The sequence below is a fragment of the Hippocampus bargibanti genome, linkage group LG17 (assembly GCF_051943395.1).
Source record: "Hippocampus bargibanti isolate YZ-2025 linkage group LG17, ASM5194339v1, whole genome shotgun sequence".
NCBI lineage: Eukaryota > Metazoa > Chordata > Actinopteri > Syngnathiformes > Syngnathidae > Hippocampus > Hippocampus bargibanti.
Genome location: NC_142750.1, coordinates 10979496 through 11004000, shown reverse-complemented (window position 1 = coordinate 11004000; position 24505 = coordinate 10979496). Strand labels below are relative to the sequence as shown.

Sequence of the window (24505 nt, the reverse complement as noted above, 5' to 3'; positions counted from 1 at the left end):
TTGATTAAAAATGGCATTTAGTTGTCAAGATTTCTCAAGAGTTGTCAAGAAAAAAAAATTGACACACACAATTTGTTTGAGGAGGCCACAAAAATGTTTTGCGTTTGACACATGCCCCAAAAACACGAAAAACCTTCCTATCAAAAGCAAAATACACATAATAAAATACAGACATGAGCTCTTAAAGCCGGCGTTCTTGAGAAGAGAAACTGAGTTGGAAAAGGAAGTAATTGAGGTGGTGCTGTTGTGTGTAGAAAGAGAGGGCGGGGGGTAAAAGTGAGCTGTGAAAAAGGGCAAGATGAAAGCACACAGCAAAGAAAAAGATAAAGACGCCTCCTGGAGGAGTGTTCATTATTCAGTAGCAATGAATCATGGGGCTGGCGCACGGAGGAGGCGGCGAGGCCGACCTCAGCAGTGACAGGGTGCATTCAGAATCACACGTTTGCAATGATTTTTTTGATAGTTTGTGCTGGGACTGAAACGATCGGTGGCATACTCTGTCAATGCTTTGTAGGGGCACTTGCATTATGTACACGATAGCCGATTCATCTGCTCAAGAGCAAAGTGCAACATTTATTATTTCGCAATGATCCAATAATTTCATCTGTGCTGTATGTCATGCATATGAGCATATTTGACAATAAAGCTTACTTTGACTTTGAATTTAGAAACGTTTTTTGCATGGATTAATTAATGAAGTAGAGCAAACTTTAAAATGGCCCAAATCCTCTGAATTTGAGCCTCTCAACAGTAAATTATCTTGAAAAGCAGAATTAAAATACGTTTGTTTTGACTTTGGAGAATAATGATCCAAATTTTGAGATGACTTTCTGAGGGATGTCAAACTTGTGCATAGCAGGACTGTGGGCGTCCCACATCAACTAATAATCGTGTAAATGTAACTATGGATGACAATAAAAAAAAAATAAAAACACAATATAATGACACTCTTTGAATCGGATTCCTGTGAGAGAAAAAAAAATGCTGTCGTAAACATTTCATGTGGCTGAAAGGCATTTTCACACAAAACATTTCAAAATGCGTCACACTGGGATTACCCCATACGTCTTTTGCACCGCTGAAATGAAATTATATTAGCCATAATTGGAGGAGGGGGGGAAGCAAAAAAAAAAGTATGATGGGGGGCCAGAGAGCTCGTAGCAATCAAAGTAGGCAAGATCAAGTGTACAAAGAGATATCAAAGAAGAGTCTTTGACTAGTGTCAGGTTCAATACAAGTGTGAAAAACCTGAAGCAATTATTTTTCATGCCAACAAGCGGGCGATGCACAGAATAAAATTAGACTCAAAGCAGCAGATTGGTCCATTTTAGGACATGGTCACAAGTCTGCTCATCACAGGTCAGGAACCGGAACAAACTTTGAGTTGGTGCGAGATAGCCGCTTGTTGGTGTGCGGAAGAAAGTACAACGAGGCGTTCCAGTACGTGAGAAGTGCACGAGCTTCTGGGGCGACGACGCTCGTGTGCATTGAGTGCGTGTCGAGTGTATGAGATAGTGGCAGAGGAGTAAGTGAAGAAATGTCAATGTGATGACATGAATGGAGATTGAGTGCGTGTGGAGTGTACAAACCATGTGTGCGTATGCGTGTAAAGACAGTCGACACAGGATTGTATGACCGTGTCAAGTGGACCGGAAAAAAAACAGGGTGTTAAAGTTATCCCATTTTATTTCATCAAATGGTTGCATGCAATAAAAGCATCTGGAATTTCCAGATTTTTTTGGAAGATGCTACACCTGCCCTTTTTTACCAGGAGTCAGATGATTTTTTTTTCTTTGGGAGTGACCAGGTTGGATAGGATCAGGAACGAGTACATTAGAGGGACAACTCATATTAGAGGCTTTGGAGAGAAAGTCAGAGAGGCCAGACAGAGATGGTTTGGACATGTCCAGAGGAGAGAGAGTGACTATATCGGGAGAAGGATGCTGAGCCTTGAACTGCCAGGCAGGAGACCGAGAGGAAGACCGAAGAGGAGGTTTATGGATGCGGTCAAAGAGGACATGAAGGTAGCTGGTGTGAGAGAAGAGGATGCACAAAACCGGGATAGATGGAGGACACTGATTCGCTGTGGCGACCCCTGAAGGGAAAAGCCGAAAGGAAAAGAAGAAGAAGTCAGATGATTTTATTACATGCAACCACTTGATAAAATAAAATGGAGTCCATTGAGCACACAGTTTGTTTTTTCAGTTATGGATGTAACGACGCTTGAGCGTGTTTGAATGTGTCCGCTAGTCCGAAGAGGGTTTCAAGACCGCATGAAAATACTTTTGTGTGTGTGTGTGAGGAGTGTGTGTGTGTTTGTGTGTGTGTGTGAGCGCATGTCACGAGGCGCCGCGAGAGTGGCTGCCTTTCCAGCAGCTCCAGTATTTTGTTTTTCTACTTCATCCTTTCCTTTCCTCTTCCTTCCATCATTTTACTGCTCTGAAATGGAAATTTCTCCACTGTGGGACTGTGGTAGTGTGTGAGGCCATTTCCAAAGTGTGACAACTTGTAGCTTATTGAGCTTGGGAAACAAGAAACGATTAATTGTGGAAAAAATAGACAAGGCGGAGAACGCTCCTTGTTTGTCTCTCACGTGACTTGTGGTTGCGGTAGTAGCAGCGGGACATTCAAAAATGTTGCGACGACTCCTCCCGGGACAGTGCCGTGACCGGCGTCAAAGCATCCCAAACCGCCAGTCGATCACTTTGCTTTGGCAGTTAGGAGATCTTGCAATTGCTGCGCGTGCAGTTCTGCGGTGGGCTCTGCGGGGGCCGGATGGACTTAGATCGCTTGAGGCTGTTGCCCTTGGAGCCGCCGGCCGGGTTGGCCAGCGAGTACGAACGTCCGTGCATCATGACGGCGTTCATGCCGTTGGCCATGGAGAAAGATTTGAGGTGGGACTTGATGGCCACGGGCAGCGGCAGCTTGTCGATGAGGTGTACCGGCGTGCACGACACGATGGCCCGGCAACACAGGTCCTGCAGGCTGAACACTGCACACCCAAAACAATTACCTTTTCACATCGAGACAGGTAGGATTCACTTTTTTTGGTCTTTATGCAATGTTAAAATTGGTTTGATGATCTGAAACCTTTGTGTGTGATAAATACGCAAACAACGTTCAAGGGAGCAAAGATTTTTGACAAATACTCACGGCGCAATACATTATCTCATTCACTGCCGTTCCCGAATTTATTTGTAAATTGAAAAGTATGACGTGGAGGGCCATTTCTGAATTTGTTCGGGTTTTGGTTTTTCTTGTGGCGATAAAGTGCTGGGCAGACCTCTGGCAATGTTTTTCTCTCCCACGAGGGGGCAGCATTTGCTTTTTGTCCATGATAGCGCTCTATTACAGCTTCAGCTGTTGTTAAAGCGCTATATAAATCAAATTTATGTATTTTGTTGGATTTTGGACAGCCGCACCCATTTCAAGCTCATATAACTCCAGACCCATATAACTTAAGACTTAACTCTATTTTTCTAATGATAGAAGAGAGTCCAAGGTTTCGTACGCTCCATTGACTGTTAATGTAGTCCTAAAACTTAATATTCTGTGGGTCCTGCAATTTGAGCGAAAATGACAAAAACCCTGGCACTGGAGTAGACATTTTTTTACATTATCTGGCAGAGAATGAGTGAAGCAAGGGTATATTAATATGATCCAAGTCCAAACCTTTCTATGGTCAAAACATCATCTGAGTCAGGACCCTACCTCGGTTAGGCTTCCAGAACTTCTCCATGCCGTGGCGCATGAGGACGATGCGCGACAGCTCGGTGAAGGACTCGATAACGTTGAAGTTACACAGTGGGCTCACTTCAAAGAAGGTCATGCCGTTCTTTTCGGCATAGGCGCGTGCCTGCTCGGTGGGCACCTGTCGCTTGAAGGCCAAGTGCAGGCGGTTGCCCACCAGGATGCGCGGAACGCCGGGCGCATGCTGCACGAGACAGAAAGAGCGAGAGAGATCAATTTGATTTTCAAAACTGAGACAGGCCAAGCGCAAAGATTCATTGAAAGTTGAGGTGAACAAAACATATGCCACTTTTCAAAGATGAAAAATACTTTTTTTATGTTGAAATCAAATGAGAATGTATGAAAATTGTATTTAATTCAGTAAATTAAATATTTTACGCATTATTTTCATTAAGATTTATACATTTATTCTAAAGAGTTCTATTCATTGTACATATTAAAATATTACAATTTATACAGTGACATGCTAAAACTAGCTTATTTTAAAATGGTATTTAATTCAGTAAATTACATATTTTACTCATTATTTTCATAGAGATTAATGTGAAAAATAAATTCAAATTGTAAAAGAACCGACTTGAGGGGAGAAACCACTAAATTAATACAATATTACAGGGCTGTTGTTAATGTAACAGTAAAAAAAGGGGACTGGTGATCACTCCATGGTGTACCCCGCTTATCTAAACTGGAGTGTGAATGCTTGTTCATCTAACATCCACTTCCTATTGTCCAGCAAGTCTTTTGGGATTGGCTCCGGCTCACCAGAGAACCCTTTCAGAATAAACACTGTCAAGGGTGAACAGATGAATGTATGAATGTAAATTTCTCCACTGTGAGACTAATAAAGGCAAATCCAATCCAATGAATGGAGAAAGCTGAATGTCAAGATGAAGAGAAGAGAGTCGATGTGACACATTTAAGCACATGGCAATGAGATCAATTAGCCGGCGGGGGGTGGGGGCGTCACAAACCTCGTCAATTTCTCTGATCCACCTGTCGATGCCATCGAAGGACCATCGGTTGGTGATGTCGTACACGAGCAGGATACCCTAGACGCAACGGATCAGGAGGTGAGAATCAGTCAAGGAGAAAGAACGCACGAGGCCTTGGTTTGTGCCTCACCTGAGCGCCGCGTGAGTAAGAGCGGAAAATGGTGCAGAAACGTCCCTGTCCTGATGTGTCCCTAAAGACAAGAACACAGCAAAGTAAGAGAAAAAACAATGAAATAAACATTTCTCATCATACTACCAGGGGTAGTAGAGTAGCAGGCAATATAACTGTAACTCCCCACGTTACTTGAAGCAACACAGAAAAAGACAACGGAAAATAGGCAGCTCACATTTAATTTCACCTACTCATGCTGAAACATTAGAATACACATTTTCATTAGCTGAATATTTTCACCAATATAACCAATTTGTAAGATGCAAAACTGAATATAAGTATGTAATATAAATCTCAGTCATTTGCAGGATTAAAAACTATTACTATTATTAAAACTTAAATATTTTATACTCAGTGTTCCAAATTAGTATGCAAATAATTTCTTAAATCATATTTTTATAGTCTACGAAAATGGACCAATGGTAATACGTACAATACATTTTTTCCTGTAAAATTACATTGGATTTTATATACATGTGTGTGTGTGTGTGCGTGCATGTGTGCGTATACACAATATATTAATTTCAAGACAACCGACGTCACTTTTTTGTTTCCTAACTGACATCAGAAAAATGTTTTGTAGCATCTAAAATACCCAAAACACGCAGTATGATATTTTTAGTCAAATGCAAAACACCAATAAAAATGATTTATAGTGTCCAAAATCTGCAAAAAAAATTGAGCTTCGAATTGGGCATTTTCAGAAAGTCCTGCCCCCAGTTCGTGACGTCACGTCAAGACGTCTTGCATTGCTGGAGAATCAAAACAATGGCTTCAGATTCGGAGAATATGCTTTCTTGTTACACATCCAGTTATGAATATGATTCAAATAGTTCTGAAGAGGAAAGCATACATGTTTGCAATCGATTAAAAAATTTATTCCGTGCCATTTTCAGGCAACATTGGGGGGAAATGTCTCACCCAAAAAGATGGAAGGACTGCTACAAAGTGTTCTTTTTTCGGTCAGGGGCGTTCCTTCAGTGACGTCACGTACGGACTTGTCACCAACCCAAAAACAAGACTTCCGGAATATTTAGCGCGAGTCTTAAAACGTAAAATATAGGTATATGCGGTGGAATCTTTGCAAAATACGCTCAGGAGAAGTCATTTGAAGCCATTTTACAAATTATGGACACAACTTGACCGGAGACGTCGGTTGTCCTTTAATGATAGTGTAAGTGTAAATACAACCAGCTCAGAATACATTTTTTCGAACACCAGAAGTGAAAAAACATCATTTTCTTCAGACATTCTGTTTTGGGCACCTCCATCATGGAACTGACACAAACAGCGTCACAAAAAAGTGAGGAGGGGAGGGTGACAGCATATATATGAACGATTCCATGCGGAGCTGCCAGCTCAGCTTTTCCACTTTGGCCCATTTTCATGAAAAAAGGCTTGTGCGGCTCACACGGAACAAGACATGGAGGTGCAAACACTGATGTCAGGCACTTTCACGCAGGGCGACCATATTAAATATATATATTTTTTGCCAGCTCACTATTCTGCCATGTGGAAGGTCTCGGTGTGATTGGACATCATCCGTCTGCACCTACGGAACTTTGAAGCGAGAAAGTTGCTTGGATGTACTCACCAAAGCTCCAGCTTCACCCTCCTGCCATCCAGAAGAATGGTGGTGGTCTTATAGTCGATCCCTACATGAAGAATAAGACACATTACTTCTCCCATAATGCACTGCGGGGGGAGTGTTCGGATCTACTTGCAACAGAATTCAGTATGGAAAGGTCGGTGCTGTTGGACAGACAGTCTGCGGCTGGATGGATGCATGGCTTGATGAGAACGCGATGAGAAGAAAAGAGTGTCGGTGCGTGTGTGGAACTGTCGCAGTTTGGAATTGAAGCGGATTTACGTCGGACAGGAGATATGAGACAATCTCTTTCACCAACGGATGCTATAGCTTCGTGTTTGCTTTCAACATTTAGCTTGTTGCAGATGTGCACATTTTACCATCACGTCCCTGATCCACTGGTGAAACGGATGCTTTTAATCCTCTCCTCTTTTATCTTGAACGGCTTCATAACAAAGAGTGTGAAGAACATGCTGAAGATTGAATGACTGTGTCTTTGTGTCGTCACATTACTTCGTTTTTTGATTTTTTAGTTCTTTTGACTTCAAGATGGCGCCGCAAGAGTGGCTGGCTTTCCAGGAACTCCTGTATTTTGCTTTTCTGCTTCTTTCTTTCCTTTCATCACTTTGCTGCTGTTAAATGTAAATGTCTCCACTTCGAGACTCATAAAGGCTAATCCAATCCAATTCTTTACAAGTTCAACAAGATTTTAATAGTCCTCCAAATGATTGCTTTAACGGCCATAAGAGAACACTGGTCTGACGACACCTGCCGCTTCGTGTCTGGACATGTTCTCATGAGTGGATGATCTTAACCGGTTTCTGTGGTTTTGCATGTGGTCGGCAGGAAAAGACCCAAAGGCTAAATACCTGAATCGTAGATTGCCAATTGTTTTACTGCTTTAGACGCATGGTTTATTGTGAGCACGAGTGAAAGTGAACAACAATAAGACAGTGATACCTCGGCTTACGAACGCTTTAGCTAACGAACTTTTCGCCTTTCGAACATTAAATTCGCGAGAATATAATCTTGGCATATGAACTAGTTTTCGGTGGACGAACACCAACCACACGGTCGAACAGCGCCACAGTGGCTGGCGGACTAGTTTCCCATACCCCCTGTTTGAGTGCAGATGTGGTTTGTTATCGTGTGGAGTACTTTTGTTATTATGGAACCGAAAAAGATCCGACCACAGGCTAGTGTTAAGCCGAAGAAGACATTAAAGAAAATTACGGTCGAGCAGAAGAAGGAGATCATCGAAAAACACGAACGAGGTGTGCGTTTGTGTTATTTAGTGTCCCAGTACCAGTATGCTAAGTCGACCGTTGCTAAGGGTGTTTCTGTGTTGTCTAAGCAAGGGTTTCAGGCAGTAGAAGAGGTTGAAAAACTTCTGTTGATTTGGATTAACGAAAAGCAGCTAGCAGGGGACAGTGAGTGAGGGTATTATCGCCGAGAAAGTACGGCAACTTCACTCGGATATCATCAAGAAGCAACTACATCAACGACCATCACAAAGGTAAATAAAACCACTTTATTGGACAGTACAGTTTATTTCTTTCATTACAATCCGATAGCACATTTATTATACATAAAATAAGGCATATTTTGTGTAATTTTAAGGCTTATTTAGTAGAAAATTGCTTTATGGGGACCTGGGAACGGTTTGTTCTCATTTTTAATGGTTTCTTATGGGAAATAAATGTTCGGCAGATGAACTTTTTGCCTTACACACACTTTCTAGGAACCAATTAAGTTCATAAAATGAGGTATCACTGTACTAGATTTGATTCCACCCAGATTTAGATTAAATCAAGTGAATAACACTCCACTTCACAGCTTCATTCCACATTTGGATCGTGTGAAATGGCGATTCTGAACCGCTTGTTAACATCAACAACCTCATGAGATCTTTCCAGATAAAGTGATGAGCTAATTCGATTGCCGAGAGCGCTTCCTGGGATGATCAATGGCTCTTGTGATATGTACACTCGATGCTTCTATTCTGGGAGATGAGAGAAAGACTCGTTCAAAGAGACGGCGACGACAACTGCATGGCATCCATGCCATCTTTAAAACTAACTATGCGGTGAGGCAACATATTGCGCCACTGATTACCACTCTGGAGGAAGTTGCTCCTTCCGGGTCAGAGGATATGCCATGTAGACTTTATTTCTGGCTACTGGACGCTACATCAGGTTAGCATATACAACACATTTTAATTGTCATTAAATCAATATCACAAATGTTAAATTGTATTTTTTTAATGGTACAAAGCAAAGGTATCATCCTGGTAAAGGCATGGCTCTCAACAAACGCTGGGTGCTGCTTGCAATTCAGGAAACAAATGCTTCCGGCCGCCACGCAAGCAGGGAATTTAACCAACTACTTCATCACACATATGAAGTAACTCTGACAACAACACAAATTCGGCCTTTTATGAACACATTAAAAATATAAACACAAAACAAACACAACACCAAAATACAGAATGGCTTAAAAAAAGGAACCAGAGGATATTTTTACCCAGTCCCAAGGTTCGGCTTCTTCTGTACTATGTTTAAATATTGCTTCACACATCGCCCTTGTTGCTTTTAGCCAGAATGTAAGAGACAAACAGTTGACTTTTCCTTATATTTTGACTTTTTTTGTGGCAGACTTAAAGAAACCGTTGTATTAAGTTCATCCTGTCTACTTGATATCTAATTTAAAACAGATTCTTTACTTACAGACAATGTATTGTAGGTGTTCAATTACCTGACAGGTTTTGGCGTATACTTCCGCCTTTGTCGACGAAGGCGGAAGTATATGCCGAGACATGTCAGGTATTTGAACACCTACAATACACTGTCTGTAAGTAAAGAATCTGTTTTAAATTAGACTTAAAGAGACATTGATATTTATCATAAAACAATCAGTGTAAATGCAGTTGAGGTAGAATTGAGGAGATAAATGCACATTAACTCATTCACTGCCAGACAAAAATGTGTCTAATCCAGTGCCAGGGTTTTTGTCATTTTCACTCAAATTGGAGGACCCACAGAATATTGAGTTTTATGACTACATAAAGATTCAATGCAGCATAAGAAACCTTAGACTTTCTTCTTTCATCAGAAAAAAAAATAATTCCTGAGTTATATGGGTCTGGAGTTATCTGAGCTTGAAATGGGGGGCGGCTGTACAAAATACAATACATACATATTGATTTATATAGCGCTTTAACAGCAGCTTAAGCTGTACCAAAGCGCAAACATGGACAAAAGGCAAATGCCGCCCCCTCGTGGAAGGGAAAAACATTGCCAGAGGTCTGATCAACGCTTTATGGGCAGCACCGCAAGAAAAAACAACCCCCGAACAAATTCGGGAATGGCGCTCCAAGTCACACTTTTCAATTCCCAAATAAATTCGGTAATGGCAGCGAATGAGTTAAAGTTAGGCTCCATGCAGTGCGATGAACGCTGAATAAAGTTTCTTGTTATTCCAGTCACAAACGAACCTTAGCGAGAGGCGCTAAAAGCTTTTAAAAATATCATCAAGAAGCCTGTCTTGAGAGCACGAACACAGCATCCCATTTATTATTGACTCAATGAAGAAAGTCAAAATAGCAAGTACGTATTGGTTTCAGAACAACACAGGTCTTATTATGTGTATGGCACATTACGAAAGTGACAGGTGCAGGTGCTACAGACTTTGACTGGCCTGGAAATAGACCGGCCATTCAAGAAAATCAACTCATTTTCCCGCAGTTCTCAATGGCTAGCACGGCCTTGCTGCTGAGCTTCAAGGCCAAGCTTTAACAGTAAATCCTTTTAGGAATAATTTGAGTCATTAGAAAAAAAAATGTTGCAGATCTAGAAAGTGTAAAAGCTCACTCACCGCTGCTGTAAGCATACGGCGATTCAGCCGAGCCGTCCTGCAGGCTGTCCAAGATCTCGCCCTTGCCCACGTCACTATCGCCTACCAGCAGGAACTTGAGTAGGTAGTCGTAGCTTTTCACCGGGCTGCCCTGACTTCCCATGGCCTCCTCTCACATGAGCCCTGGTGAGCAAATCAATGATGAGGGCATCAACAACAAAGATGCTCAATGATGGACGGAAAACGCTGACTACGCACTTATGTGTCATCTCAAATAAAAGCGTAACTGGACTAACAACAATTCACCAATGGGATAACAATAGATGTAATCATCTGTCTGATAATACAGATATCCGTCTGAAATCTAAACACCGTAGAGTGCTTTCAGGTCTTTTTTTTGTCGTTTGGAGTCCTTAAAAGTACAGTGTGTAGAATTTTGTGTCATCTACTGGTTCACTTATAGAACGCAATGACCAAGGCACGACACTGGTACCCCAGAGTGACCTTGCTTCGCAACCTTATCTCCAATTTCTTCATCAGAAGAGCAAGCAAAATGTCACACCAAACAACTTCCAAGTATTCACTCGAGTGACAGACTAAGTACAGAGCATTTGTTTGTCTCCTGGTATCCATAGCTGAATGGTAATGGCAAAATATGGCAGCATCTTGTATGGGAGGCGCACCCTTCGGTCATATAAATAGGGATGACTTTACAATTACATCATAAAAAATGGTTGATTTGAAAGAACATGTTTTTGCATACTAGAGGAAGTAATAGTGGGATTTTAAATAATGAACAGTGAAAAAAACACATTTTGCCACACCAACTCCTCAATACACTTGTAACATGCAACACTAATAACATGCAACATCTGAGAAAGTCAGGATTCAGCAATTATCACAGAAAACTTTCTCAGATACTGTGACCATGCTTCGTTGGTCACAGTAGGCTAGAATAGGCTAGAATATTATAGTACGTAATTGTTTGGTGAACATGTTTTTACATAATCATTGATGACACTTTTAAATTTTTACATGGTTGTTCAAAACACATCTCAGACTGCACAATTACATTTGTCTCATTTTCTGAATTTTAATAGAGCCACTTTTGTTAACCTCTGGATGAAATTAAACATAACATAGTCGAATGTATTTAAATTAAAACACCATTTGTTGCGTTCATATAAGTGCAAAATAAAACGACGACCAGGGGTCAAATTCAAACAGATTTAGGTGAATTTAAAAGGCTAAAATTATTAGTATTGTCGGGAGTGCAGTTAAAGGTTAGTGTGCCGACTTGATGGTTGAGTAATTGAATAATTATAGTTAGACTTTCAGTTGCCTTTCAAAAAAGGGAGAACAGAGTCGGGGAGGTAATGCATGAAAATTAAGGTGAATTTAGAAGGATTAAAATCAACCATTAGAACATTGTCAGTTACAAAACCACCACCAATTTGACTTGTGCAGTGTGGACAAAGCAACAATATATTTTTTCTGCTTTTAAAAGTAGCGAGAGTTAAGTTTTTCGCTAATTCTTAATAACTTGCTCGAACAACAAGCTGTCCCACCGACCCACATGCTAACGCGCTAACATCCATCTCAATGCTGAGAGCGGCTAACGTCATCAAGTAGGCGCTATAATTTATTATGAATAATAAAATTATTTTATAACACCGTCATCTGTAGTATTGACCCCTAGTTGGGGGGTGAGACAAATCCCCACGCACACTGGTGTTAGCAGCTAGTTAACTGATGCTAACCCGGTGAGCTCCACTGCCAGCGACGTTTGCTTGATTCCAGGCCGCCTCGTCGTCTTCTCTTCCGGCTACGAAGATGACTGGAACGTCCCTCCGTTCGCATCCAGGGAACCCGTGTTACGCAGGAAGGCAGAGGAGAAGAGCACCGCGGCGGGAACTGTTACAAATCCACCTCGAATCCGTGCGCGTCCACCGTCGTATTACTCCGTCATGTCCATGTTTTTCCATTCCTCCGGACAACAGTTAAAGAAAAGCCGAGAACTGTGAGGCGATCTGCGGAAAGCTGACAGATTGTCGTTGTGTTACTGTCTCCAGTTTTGATCACCCGCCTTTTCACTCACGTGATTGGTTGCTGCCCTCATTGAGATTTATACAGTGGGTGTCATTGGTTGGATCATGCTGTCAATCAAATTCCCTTGTCAACAACACGCGAATCGTGTGTGAAAACAAAGATGATCAATTATACACACTAAAAAAAAGACAAAAGTAATATTTATGGCACGTTTCCCTCGCAAAATGATATTGTGTGTATATTATTAACATTTTAATCAGAATGCTGCTTCTGCGTCTCACTTGGGCTCGGCCCATTCGCTCAAGTTTCCGCTTTTTTATGCAGATGATTGGTTGCGAGAATCACCATGGAGGTGGAAGAAAACAGCATTGGTCAAGATTCTCAAAAAACCAGGACACGAATATGGCAAGAAAAAACAACAGATACCCAATTACACGTGAAATAAACACATACGCAGAAACCACGACAAATACGTGTTTTTTTCTATGTTAAAAAAAGCTATTTCAGTCATTTGAAATGTTTAACCTTAGAGGGCGAACTCGCGTTACACAGCTCAATGTCCCGCCTCCTCAATAGCTTGATTGGGCGGTGTGTATGACAACTCGAAACCTGAGGACAGGATTGGTAAGGAAGAAGTGTTACTCATTTTGCATACTGGTAACAACAAGCAGATGATGTGTGGGAAAAAAGACCAGCAAAACAAACAACATGAAATGAAAACAAGCTGTTCTACTCGTGTAAACATTTAAAACCCTGTTATAGACCGGCTACATTTGTCTTTCAAAAGCAGCGATTTCATTGTGAGTGTGCCAATTTGAGCCCATGACAGGCATAATAAAAATTATGTACACTGATGATTGATGAAAATAAGAATATCACTCTTGGGATAGGATTTGACCGTTTATGATCAGAATGTAGGTACGTATTTGAAAAAGCAAAGACGTCGGAAACAAGACCTTTTTAGGACTTATGTTTAATGGGAAAGATTAAACAAAAGAGCATTATGGAAAAATCAATACAAATGAGTAGAAATCAATCAGAAGTAAGTCAATTTCTCCAACAAGAATGCATTAACGTGATTGGAGGCATGCAACAAGAATGACACAAGTAACTAAAAGAACTATTTTTAAAAATGAAAATCACAGCATGTACTGTTCACATCATTTGGTCTAAATTAAGACTTTGATTTGTAAGATTAAAAAACATAAAACTCAAATAAATTACACATATCAATTATGAATTAGAGCCCCTCCTGGTGTGTGACTATTAGCTTATGGGGGCTAAACAACTTTTAAAATAAATACCACATTATTATTTTTATATCCAAGTGCATTAATAATATGGCTCTTGGCAATATTCATGTGCGTTTATGTTTGCTTGTTTGTATTATTTCTATTAGAAAATCAAATTGCATAAACAGCAATTCCGTCATTTCATTAATCAATTTATTACCATCCTTAAAAGGGTAGCATTCAAAATATGTTACTTCAAGATGAATAAATAACATTTGAAAAGGGTTTTAGAACGATCGCACCATTAACTTCACCTCATAAGGCAGTCAACATGTTTAACTGAAAAAAAAAATCAGTGTTAGTCGGTCAGTTCGGAGTGTTTGTGCTTCATATCTCATAAGAAGTGAGTTTTGCTGGTCACATGATTGGTCCTTTTCCAAGTCCCAATTGGTCGCTGAAGTAACTGGGCAGCATGTTGGTGTGGCTTGCGCTTCTGTTTTCCATTTCCTCTCACTTTCTTTCCTGCGTCCGCTTACATTCATTTCATGATTAATTAATTCATGTTGCTCAGTCAGTCAGTCAGTCAGCCTTGGCGGCGTGGCCCTTGCCGTTAGTGTGCATCCACGGGTAGATGAGTTCCCCCACAAAGAGCTTCTTGGCCAGGGCGGCCCACGAGTGTTGGGGGTAGCAGCTGTAAGTGGGTAAGCGGTAAGTGTCAACCACAGCGCTGCTCTTCAGCGGGTTGATCTGAAGAAAGAAAAATACACATAAGAAGACCATTGTTATGATTTGATAGTGAGCAAGACCTTTCTGTGTGTACAATGTAAATTATTTCAATCATATTTGGTTAAAATTGATGTATCAGTAATACATATGTTAGTCATAAATGTTGGAAAGACCCACACTATACTATTTCAAAATTTGAGTTTTGGAATGGCTAATTTTACCATATTAATGTAATTATGATGTATAGGTAGTTTCTAAAATAAAAGAAAACAAATTATCACTTTATTGTAAATATATTTCATAACACTCTATGGAATTATATTTTCCGATATTGTGTCAGAATTACTTTTATAATAAAATGTTGATTAATTCTAATATTAAAAATATGAATTGCATTTCAAATGTAAAAAATCCCATTTATGAATAATAATAATAACAATAATAATAATTAAATTTGATTTATAAGCGCCTTTCAAAACTCTCAACGACTTAATTCAAACTAACAGTTTAAAGGACAACCGACTGTGGAAACGCAATACACTTCCATGTCTACAAGAAGTTGCCATTTTCTTCTGCCTCTTTTTGGGTGAGACATTTACCTCTAATGTTGCCTCAAAATGGCACGGAATAAATTCTTTAATCGATTGCAAACATGTATGCTTTCCTCTTTAGAACTATTTGAATCATATTCATAACTGGATGTGTAACAAGAAAGCATATTCTACGAATCTGAAGCCATTGTTTTGATTCTCCAGCAATGCAAGACGTCTTGGTGTGACGTCACGAAGTGGGGGCGGGACCTTCTGAAAATGCTCAATTCACAGCTCAATTTTTTTCAGATTTTGCACACTTTAAGTCATTTTTATTGGTGTTTTGCATTTGAATAAAAATATCAGCCTGCGTGTTTTGGGTATTTTAGATGCTATAAAAACGTTTTTCTGATGTCAGTTAAGAAACAAAAAAAGTGACGTTGGTTGTCCTTTAAGAGATAATATAATATTTCAGTGAATAAAAGATTGTCAGGATTAATATCATCATTATTGATATTTGAAACATACTTTACATATGTTGGATAGAGTTAGTTTGGAAATCACAATAATGTTAAAGTATAAACAAAAATAAACCAATCAATAAAAAACAACTAAACAAAAGAATTAATTAATTGAGGGCTCACCTCCATGAGTAGATGAAGAGCAGATCCGGGTTCCTCACTCAACACCCTGAACCGCACACCCTCTGAGAAGCAGGTGAGGCCCACCACACATGAAAAACAAAAAAACAACAACAATGTATACCAAATTATGAAGTTGTTCTTATTTTGATGAAGTAACAAAGTCGAATGCTGGTGTACCGGCGAGTCTGTACGGACGACACACACGAAGGCTGATGGCGAAGAGCGGGAAGGAGTTGATGAAATCCACACTCAGATGGACGACGCCCTGGAATAGGACGATCACCAGACGCAACTGGACAAGACACACACACACACTTTGTAATGTCGTCCATCTATCTACAATATGTGTGTTCAAATTTTATAGATATTGCACAAAATAAAAATGTACTTCCTGAGGCTGCTAAAGAAGCATGGCCTGCCACAGGAGATGCTACATTTCTACACGGCTGTCCATCCATCCTGTGTTCTTCCATCACTGTTTGGTTTGGAGCCGCCACAAAAATGGACAAAATCCGACTTCAAAGGAGAGTTAGGATGGCGGAAAAAATCATTGGCACCGCCTTACCCACTCTCGAGGACTTGCACACTGCAAAAATCCAAATAAGGGCGCGGAAAATCCTACTGGACCCTCCGAACCCTGCCCACCACCTTTTCTAGCTACTCCACTCAGGCAGGCGCTACCGATCCATACGCACCAAATCCAGCAGACATTTAAACAGCTTCCCCCCCAAGCCATTAACTCTTTTGATAGAGTGCTTATGCACATTAGTAAACATATTATGTTATTTCATGCTTAGATTAGTAAACATATTATGTTATTCCACATTTAATTTAGTTTACATGGATTTATGAAGCTTATTAGTTGAATAGTTGCGAAAGCAGAATGTAACAAGCATCAACTCTCAGTCTAATGTTCTTCCAAATACTTGTCCGTAGCTGATTGGACGACAGATCGCTGCTGTGTGACTTCCAATACTTGTCCGTAGCTGATTGGACAACGGATAACTGCTGTGTAGTTTTAAAACTAGTTTGAGGAGGCGGGTTGTGTTCTTCTTGGCTTCCCGCTTCAGACGAGAGATGTTCTCCTTTTGTTTTATGAGAATAAAGTAGTTTTTTTTCTGTTCACCATCTATCGTCCCCGCTGGTATTTCATCAAAAAACTTCGTTGAACTCCGAACCAGAAGTGAAACAGGAATTAGAACCCAACATCTTTAAACAGTAACCCAAACATTACTGTATAGTGCTCCTTTAGCCTATGTGGTAATGATCTCTTTTACGTATATTCTATTAAATGACCACCTTAAAGCAAAATGGGTCGTTTTGAGTGTTTTCAAACATGTGCTCTAGAGACTTTTGGGTGGGCCCACTTGGGACAGACATGCCTGCCAGATTCATGGTGCCAAGTTAAACTTTTGTTTGTTTCTTACCAGTGTGAAGACCAAGTAGTAGAGTGCAGTGGTTGGCAACAGGAAGAGGAGGATGGTAAACAGCAGCGTACCAATGAAGAGCTACGACGACACAAATGATGTGTAAATAGTGCGCCGGTCACATGATGTCTAAAATCATATGCATGTGCCGCTACCTGGTCCATGTCATAGGAACAGGAGTCAACTCTTTGCCTCAAGACGTTCCACTTCTTGCCTCTGAAGAGCCGCCAGAGCGAAGAGAGGCCATGGATCTTCAGGCAATACAGTCTGCCACAGTCAGAAAACATGTATGCATGATTTAAATGAATATGTAATAATATTTCATAATGCAGCACTGGCCCGGGCTATCTTTAGCGTCTTTGCATTATTCACCGCAATCTCTTTTCCGCTTCAGGACACTTTATTGCCAACAGAATTCAAAAGAGGGCGAAGGTACTTTCATGAAAATGTCACCTTCTTATGCGAGTAAATGCGATCATGTTTTTTGTTTAATTTCAATTTTCTTATTTCTTGTCAACAGACCAGTAGGACCAAAAAGTAAGAGCCTGGCCCCTGCAGGCGACAGACATGTCTATCAAAGGAACAACTCGGGTGCAATTTATTTCGGTGGTAAATGGGTATCTCTGTGTGCGTGTTTGTGTGTGTATGACATGTTTCAGTAATTAACTCATTCACTGCCACATTCACAAATTTATTCAGGAATTTAAAATATGACGTAGAGCACCATTCCCGAATTGGTTCGGGTTTTTTTCTTGTCTAGGTGCCGATTAAGCGGTGGCCATGGCCTCTGACAATTGCCTCTAACAATGTTTTTATCGTTCACAAGGGCACAGCATTTGTCTTTTTTCCACATTAGTGCTTTGTCCCAGCTTCTGCTGTTGTTAAGGCGCTATATAAACCAATATGTATGCATTGCATTGTATTTTATACAGCCACCCTCATTTCAAGCTCATATAACTCCAGACCCATATAATTTAGGACTTTTTTTCTGATGAAAGAAGAGAGTCTAAGGTTTCTTACGTTGCTTTGAATGTTTATGTAGTCCTAAAATTCAATATTCTGAGAGTCATAGAATTCGAGCGACAGTGACAAAAACCCTGGCACTGGAGGGGACACGTTTTTACACATGTCTGGCAGTGAATGAGTTAAGTATTACTTCAGTTGGAATGATAGCAGCCTGAATTAGAACCAATAATTACAACTAGCACAGAATGACTTCAAACTGAAAAAAATAACTAAGTGGAACTTTGAAAAGAACAACCGCAAATGTGGAAATTTAACTAAATTTACAGTAATTTGTCCTAGTATCAGAAACTGGAACTAGAATCAAATATGGACTTACATGTATACATGGCAATAAATACCAGAAGCAAAATAGGACCGAAAATAATACAGTGGAACGGCTGAAAGACCAAAAAAAGACCAGCGGAGAAAGTGAGAAAAGTCTGCCCCCTTGCAGGCGACTATGAGACCTGGCTCCGTAGACGTAGAAGCTGTAGATGTGAAAGGTGAGCAGCGCCACCATGTCGGACAGCAACGAGAGGGCAAAGGTCAAACCCAGGCACGCCGATAGCCCGCCGTACCACAGGATGGACTCCATGAATGGTGACAGAAGATGGACGTAATCTGAAAGACATCAAGTAACTGTTTTGTTAAAAAATAACCCAAAAAAACAAAATAATAATAAAATATAATTAAAAAAAAACTCACAAGCTGTAGTGTGTCCATGCGTGTGTGTGTGTATATGAGTGCGTGTGTGTTTTCCACTCACTGATCCATATGTGGATGTGATAGAGGAAGAAACGGCCCAACACTTGGTCAAAGGCCCGGTTCATCTTCAACCCAGCCGGGGCGCCCATGAGCCATTGGAGCAGATCTTGAAGCTCCTTAGCAACATGCTAACCAAATATCAAGACACATGATCAAACATGCTCACCATGAAGAGTTGTGGTCCTTTTAAAAAAAACGATTGAAAAAAATGGAACTAGACGTGAATAAAAAGTGGAAATAAAAAATGTGGCTTTACTCAAAACAATAGAAGCAAAACTGGAATCAAACCTAAAACTGGAAATAAATTGAGCTAAATCGAAAATCTTGGAATCAAAGCTGCAAGTACAACTAGTAGAATAACTCAAACAAGCCTGTAACTCAAACATAACTCTTTTTCAATGTTGAGTGCGAGTGCAAAAAACCAGCGTCGAGTGTGTCTTACATCAGCAGCAGGAACTAGCATGTTGGCTATCGTGCTAATGTGGTTGTCTCTGTAGAGCCAGGAGGCCAGCAAAAGACCCAGACCCACGTCCACCAGGAAGGAGACAAACACATTGGCCTTTCTGCACACGCACATCCACATGGCCACAAATGACATATAAACGAGTCAAGAGATGAAAAGGGAGAGCTCAAAATAGTTAAACGAAACTAGAATTAGGATTAGAACTCCAAGTACAGAAGAAACTAAAACTAGTAGTAGTGGAAGTAAAGGACCTTGGCCTGGAAGTAGAAGAACAGCCATTGAAATTTAAATTTACAGTATTTTCACAGCCCCACTTTGTTCAGCGGAAAGGTCGGTGCTGTTGGACAGTCTGCGGCTGGATCGCCCGCGATGAGAAGAAAAGAGCGTCAGCGCAGAGCGCCGATGCGTATGTGGAAGTGTCACGGCTTGGAATTGAAGCGGATTCACGTGGAACGGGAGATGTGACGTAATCTCTTTTGTCAATGCATGCTACAGCTTTGTGTTTGCTTCCAATATTTAGCTTGTAACAGACATGCACGTTCCACCATGACGTCCCTGATCCACTGATGAAAAGGACGCTTTGATTCTCTCCTCTTTCATCTAGAACTGCTTCATACAACAAAGAGGGTGCAGAAAAGTGCATAAGATTGAATGACCGTCTGTGTCTTTTGTGTTGTGTCACATTATTTGTTATTTTGTTTTGACTGCAAGATGGCATTGCCAGAGTGGCTGCCATGACAGCAGCTCCTATATTTTGTTTTTGTACTTCTTCCTTTCCTTTCCTCTCCCTTTCATGACTTTGCTGCTGTGAAATATAATTTCTCCAATGTGAGACAAATAAAGATTGTCTCATCTCATATCATCTCAACTCAGTCCTCAGTCGAAATCAGAACTAAAACCGGAACAGGAAGTAGAATGCAGACTTAATTTTATGACTGTGCTACCAGTGCTACAAGTACAATGATCATTGAGAAGAAGAACTAAAATGACAAGATGAACGGGGTGCCCCATCTAGGTTCCGGTTCTAAAACTGGAACCAAAATAAGTGCTGTGACCGGCCTTGGATCGAGATAAGGACAATAATCAAAGCAAGGTGATGAAAACGCTTGAGCAAACTAACATTGTAAACAGGAAGAAGAAGGAGACCAGTGGTGAAACCTGATGAATTGCGTGTGATTCTCGGCCGGTTTATGTGAGCTGAGTGTCTTGAGGAGCTGGGTCCTGTAGCTTAGCTGGACACAGGTTGAAAATTTGGACCGCAGGAAGGGCAGTGGGAACACTTCAAAGATCCTGCAAAGGACCACAAAATGCACATGTTTATATGCGTCACGCTAGGGTATCTTAGCAGGCGCTCTCTCCGAACCGCATGCCGCAGATCCAGGTCCACATGGCCAGGAGCCGTCTGAGAAGTATGCAGACCGGCACGGAAGCCTGTTTCAGGAGCTCCACAATGATGCTTCCTTCTCGACCTTCAGACTGCCAGTGGGTGGATTTCAGGGGACCGTCGTCATACTTGTCCATGAAAAACAGGGGAGCGCTACTAGACACCGTGTGGAACACCTTGACAGAGGGCATAAAAGAGATTACTAATAGCAGTCCTATAGTATTAAGAAATAAAACTACAACTGCGAGTGCAGCTACAACTAGGAGCTAGCTACAGGGATGCAGGGATTGTGTCTGAAAATTGATGGGGCCCGATTTAACTAGATTGCCCAAGTACTATATAGTAAACTGATTGAAATAAATCAAAACACATTCATTGGAGTTTGATATTTCTAAGTTGCAAATGAAAAACCATCATTTGAGTAAAAACTATTTTTCTACTATATCAACAATTTTAATTCAAGTCAAAGAATGTATCAGACATAAAATAAACATTTTCAATTTTCTTTAGTTACTACACAATCAATCCTGTGCTATTTTGATATTCTACGGTATTACAGACAAGACAAAAAGAACAGATTTAGCGCAATATTTCTTACTCGTGTCTATTTTTTATTTATTTATTTGCTTTGAAGACTTCCAATGTGCTGTAACAGCTCTAACATAGTTCCCGTTAGTCAATAATAATAATAATAATAATAATAATAATAATAATAATACATTTCATTTCTAAGCGCCTTTCAAAACTCTCAAGGTCACTTTACATCACAGGTGTCAAAGTCAAGGCCCGCGGGCCAAATCCGGCCCGCCACATCTTTTTTTTTCGGCCCGCGAAAGCAAATCAAACTTGTTAAATTCCATGATGATTTCTAAAATCTGAGCCAAAATTTCATATTTTTGGATGTCAACCACGATAAAAGTCAATATTCTTGACTTCAGATTTGAAAACGAGTTATTCATTAATTTGCTGTGTGCTCTATATGTAATATTTGAAGGGATTTAAACATTCTAATGGGTTCTCCAAATTCATAACGGCCCTCGAGAGGAAACCATAACTACAATGTGGCCCGCGGCAAAAAATGACTTTGACACCCCTGCTTTACAGTATTCGAATAATTAACAGCAGTTTGCTGCAGCGAATTGTCACTACCCTCCACAGACTTACTCGATTGTTTCTTAAAAATGAGAATGTGTTTGTTTTCTTCCCGTTTTTAATGTCTTTAAGAGTTTTACTGCTGTTCTCACGCTCCATATTGCAAACATCCGCCATGTTTGATGTAAATACTGCAATGCACCATGGGTAAATGAATATTCGATTATCTCTTTTGGGCAGTTTCCGGCGGATCACGAAAAATCCCGAAATATCTTCTACCCACAACTTTGAAACGCACAAAACAAATGTGAGGTAACTATGGCTAGATACCGGTGAGGAAAGATGGCAGACGACGAAAGTTAAAACAAACATCGGAAAACGAACATTTGCTGTTTAAGGAAATTTTAACAAAATTATGTCATATGTGGCGCAGCTCATGTAACAATATGCACTAATTGTAATATACTTGCTCCGGTGCTGACGCAGTGGAGTGACAAAGTTGGCCAGTGGCTGTCAAAATGTGTAAATGGCGCAAGCGCAAGAATGAAGAATGAAAACTGCAGGTGGACTATCGCCAACATGAGCTACATATAGAATATTGAAATTAAACCCAAACTTGGTGTAAGATTGGAACGGTATCTAAAAGCGGAATCAGAAAATGAACTAGACTGGATTTAGTATAAAGTGGGCAGCAACCATGTGCGTACCTGTCTCAACTCAGACAGCGAAGCATCTTCGGATTCTGGGATGCCGTTCTGGATGGGATGTAGCTGTGACAACATTACTTTCCTCTGCTCGTAGTGGACAAAGATCACCTTCTCCTTCTCTTCCTCGTGTTCCTCCTCTTCCTTCTCATCCTCACTCCTCTTCACTTCCTTTGGTGGTGTGGGGTATGCAAGGAGGCGGCAGTTGAAGCCTTTTTGGCCGAGGCGGCGGCTGATCTGGAGCCAATGCTTGTGGGGGAAAATGGTGCCCAGGTCCCTTAAGAAGCTGTCCATTCCCTCTTCGCCATCCTGGGGCAAACTCCATGAGCCCAACACGGAGAGTTCCACTTGGCTCTCGGACGCCATCTAACACCCAGGTGAAAACACGAGGAAAGAGAAGAACCAGAATCAAAATTCATCAATCGTGTGGGACTGGCGGCTGATTTGTGTACACATATGACCTTGGGTAAATGTGGTAAGTCAATTGGAACTGGAGCTATAACTATAAATGCAACTTAAAGTGGAACTCCAATTGCTTAGACTGAAATGGGAACCAGGAGTTGAAATCAGAGTGGCACTAAAATGGGAACTCATCCAAAAAGTTGTTCTGGCACAGGCATTTATTGGAATTTGAAGCGGAACGAAAATTGGATTTAATGCTGAACTGGAACTGGGACAAAGACTGCCGCAGGGTAACCACATTACTAGTTGATGGTGCATTGTGTGTTTTGACAGCAGTTGGTTGTGTACCTGCTTTATGTAGTGTTTGACATGGCTGGGGATGAACGGGTAGTGGATCACAGCAAGCACCAAGGCCGAGTCATGTTGGGGGATCCAGCGGCCCACCAGTAGACCGCTAGCTGCAAGATTGCAGCTTTGAGGGAAGAACACCTTTAGAACCATCACTGATTCGTCTGTTTTCTTCTACACCTGGACGCAAGACAAATAAATTAAAACATATCCTTGTTAATCACGAGATAAAGAAACAGTTTATTGGTCACAAACTCACCTCAACCACTCCCAATGACACCTAGGCCACTAACAAGTATTCAGATGAAATCAGCAAAATGTCGATCCCTTCGATTTCAGTGCAAAACTTCAACGTTGTCAAAAAAATGAATTAAAGGAGGAAAGTATCCCATTAGTTCCCTGTGGTTCAACTGTAAGGGTACAGAATCTACTTCGTGGTACCAAACACACCATATGCACGACAAGCCTTTCTAAATACAAATGGCGGTGTTTTGAGAATAACATTAGAGCATGTGTGCACTAACATCATCGAGTGTCCTCATTGTTGTCCTTTGTGAAGGGCACAGTGCTCTCGGCACAGCTTTCATTGATTTCCTGACCGCGCGTTGGCAAGCTCGGAGAACTGCAAAAACGTTTAGGTAAACTATAATCTGATAAAATAAAGAACGAGGTGGACCGTATACATGTTTGTCAGTAATTGCAACACGAGAAATTAAAGTTTATCATCGTTACGACAGAGCGTTTGCATCCCCATCACAGTCCGTCGACCAAAAAGCAATTAAACGGGATTTCAATTTCAAAATAAAATAATAATAACATATAGTATAGTGCAGTTAAAATAACGCCAGGAAGTACGTTTGTTGTATTTTTTACCTTATTGTCAGGCATAAAATATTTCACCCTCCGTCAACAGAACAGTTTGCTAGGCGGCCATTTTGTTTATTGACAAATTAAACGTTCCAACGGGAAACACAAGTCCGCATATCCGTTTCGAGGATATTAAATTTAGCCTCAATTAAAATTTCTAAAATTTCACACACATAGTAACCGAATATACATTATGTACTCCCTGTACTAACATTCGAATACAACTTTTAGTTTAAAAATATTTATCTTAGTTGCATTGTAATATATTATCGTTATTTAAATGGTCCTTTGGAACAGTGCAATATTAAACCACTTGGATTTCGTGATTTATTCCATCGATAAAACTGTATGTCGAGAGAATGACAATCATAATCATACTCACCACGAATGACTGCAAGCGCTGCTGCTGTTTCTGCTGTCAGTAAATAAGGAGTCACCCAACCGTTAAGTTATTTATCTGCTTTAGCGATGATACAGCAACAAAAGGGCGGGACAACATTCTTTATCTCAAAC

General features: G+C 40.6%; 2 protein-coding genes across 4 annotated transcripts; both read right to left on the bottom strand.

The window, feature by feature from the left end:
- Positions 1-12442, bottom strand: rab40c (RAB40c, member RAS oncogene family). Its single transcript, XM_089017862.1, has 7 exons — positions 12115-12442; positions 10376-10537; positions 6509-6569; positions 4873-4933; positions 4722-4799; positions 3712-3934; positions 1-2992 (listed from the first exon to the last, which is right to left on the bottom strand). The coding sequence occupies exons 2-7, from the start codon at positions 10515-10517 to the stop codon at positions 2718-2720; spliced, it is 840 nt and encodes a 279-aa protein (XP_088873988.1). The 5' UTR covers positions 10518-10537; positions 12115-12442; the 3' UTR covers positions 1-2717.
- Positions 12443-13364: 922 nt separating this feature from the next.
- On the bottom strand, positions 13365-24493 carry pigq (phosphatidylinositol glycan anchor biosynthesis, class Q). Of its 3 annotated transcripts, XM_089018043.1 has the most exons (14): positions 23999-24019; positions 23385-23471; positions 23126-23305; positions 22379-22741; positions 20559-20755; positions 20354-20485; positions 19175-19295; positions 18734-18860; positions 18435-18588; positions 17118-17229; positions 16963-17043; positions 15713-15827; positions 15536-15597; positions 13365-14382 (listed from the first exon to the last, which is right to left on the bottom strand). In XM_089018043.1, the coding sequence occupies exons 3-14, from the start codon at positions 23276-23278 to the stop codon at positions 14215-14217; spliced, it is 1785 nt and encodes a 594-aa protein (XP_088874169.1). In that variant the 5' UTR covers positions 23279-23305; positions 23385-23471; positions 23999-24019; the 3' UTR covers positions 13365-14214. The 3 variants fall into 3 exon arrangements, with proteins under 3 accessions (XP_088874169.1, XP_088874168.1, XP_088874167.1); XM_089018042.1 differs by lacking the exons at positions 23385-23471; positions 23999-24019 and adding an exon at positions 24375-24493; XM_089018041.1 differs by lacking the exon at positions 23385-23471 and having other exon boundaries at positions 23999-24073.
- Positions 24494-24505: the final 12 nt, after the last annotated feature.

What these genes read in the sequence shown, in the direction of transcription:
- rab40c (XM_089017862.1), bottom strand. Translation starts at nt 10,517, where the DNA reads ATGGGAAGTCAGGGCAGCCCGGTGAAAAGCTACGACTACCTACTCAAG. An exon ending in GCCGTATGCTTACAGCAGCG is followed by an intron (nt 6,570 to 10,375) that starts GTGAGTGAGCTT and finishes TTCTTCATGTAG; the next exon opens with GGATCGACTATAAGACCACC. An exon ending in CTTACTCACGCGGCGCTCAG is followed by an intron (nt 4,800 to 4,872) that starts GTGAGGCACAAA and finishes CGTTGCGTCTAG; the next exon opens with GGTATCCTGCTCGTGTACGA.
- pigq (XM_089018042.1), bottom strand. Translation starts at nt 23,278, where the DNA reads ATGGTTCTAAAGGTGTTCTTCCCTCAAAGCTGCAATCTTGCAGCTAGC. An exon ending in GTTCCTATGACATGGACCAG is followed by an intron (nt 17,044 to 17,117) that starts GTAGCGGCACAT and finishes GTGTCGTCGTAG; the next exon opens with CTCTTCATTGGTACGCTGCT. An exon ending in CTCTTCATCTACTCATGGAG is followed by an intron (nt 14,383 to 15,535) that starts GTGAGCCCTCAA and finishes TTCTTTCTTCAG; the next exon opens with ATCAACCCGCTGAAGAGCAG.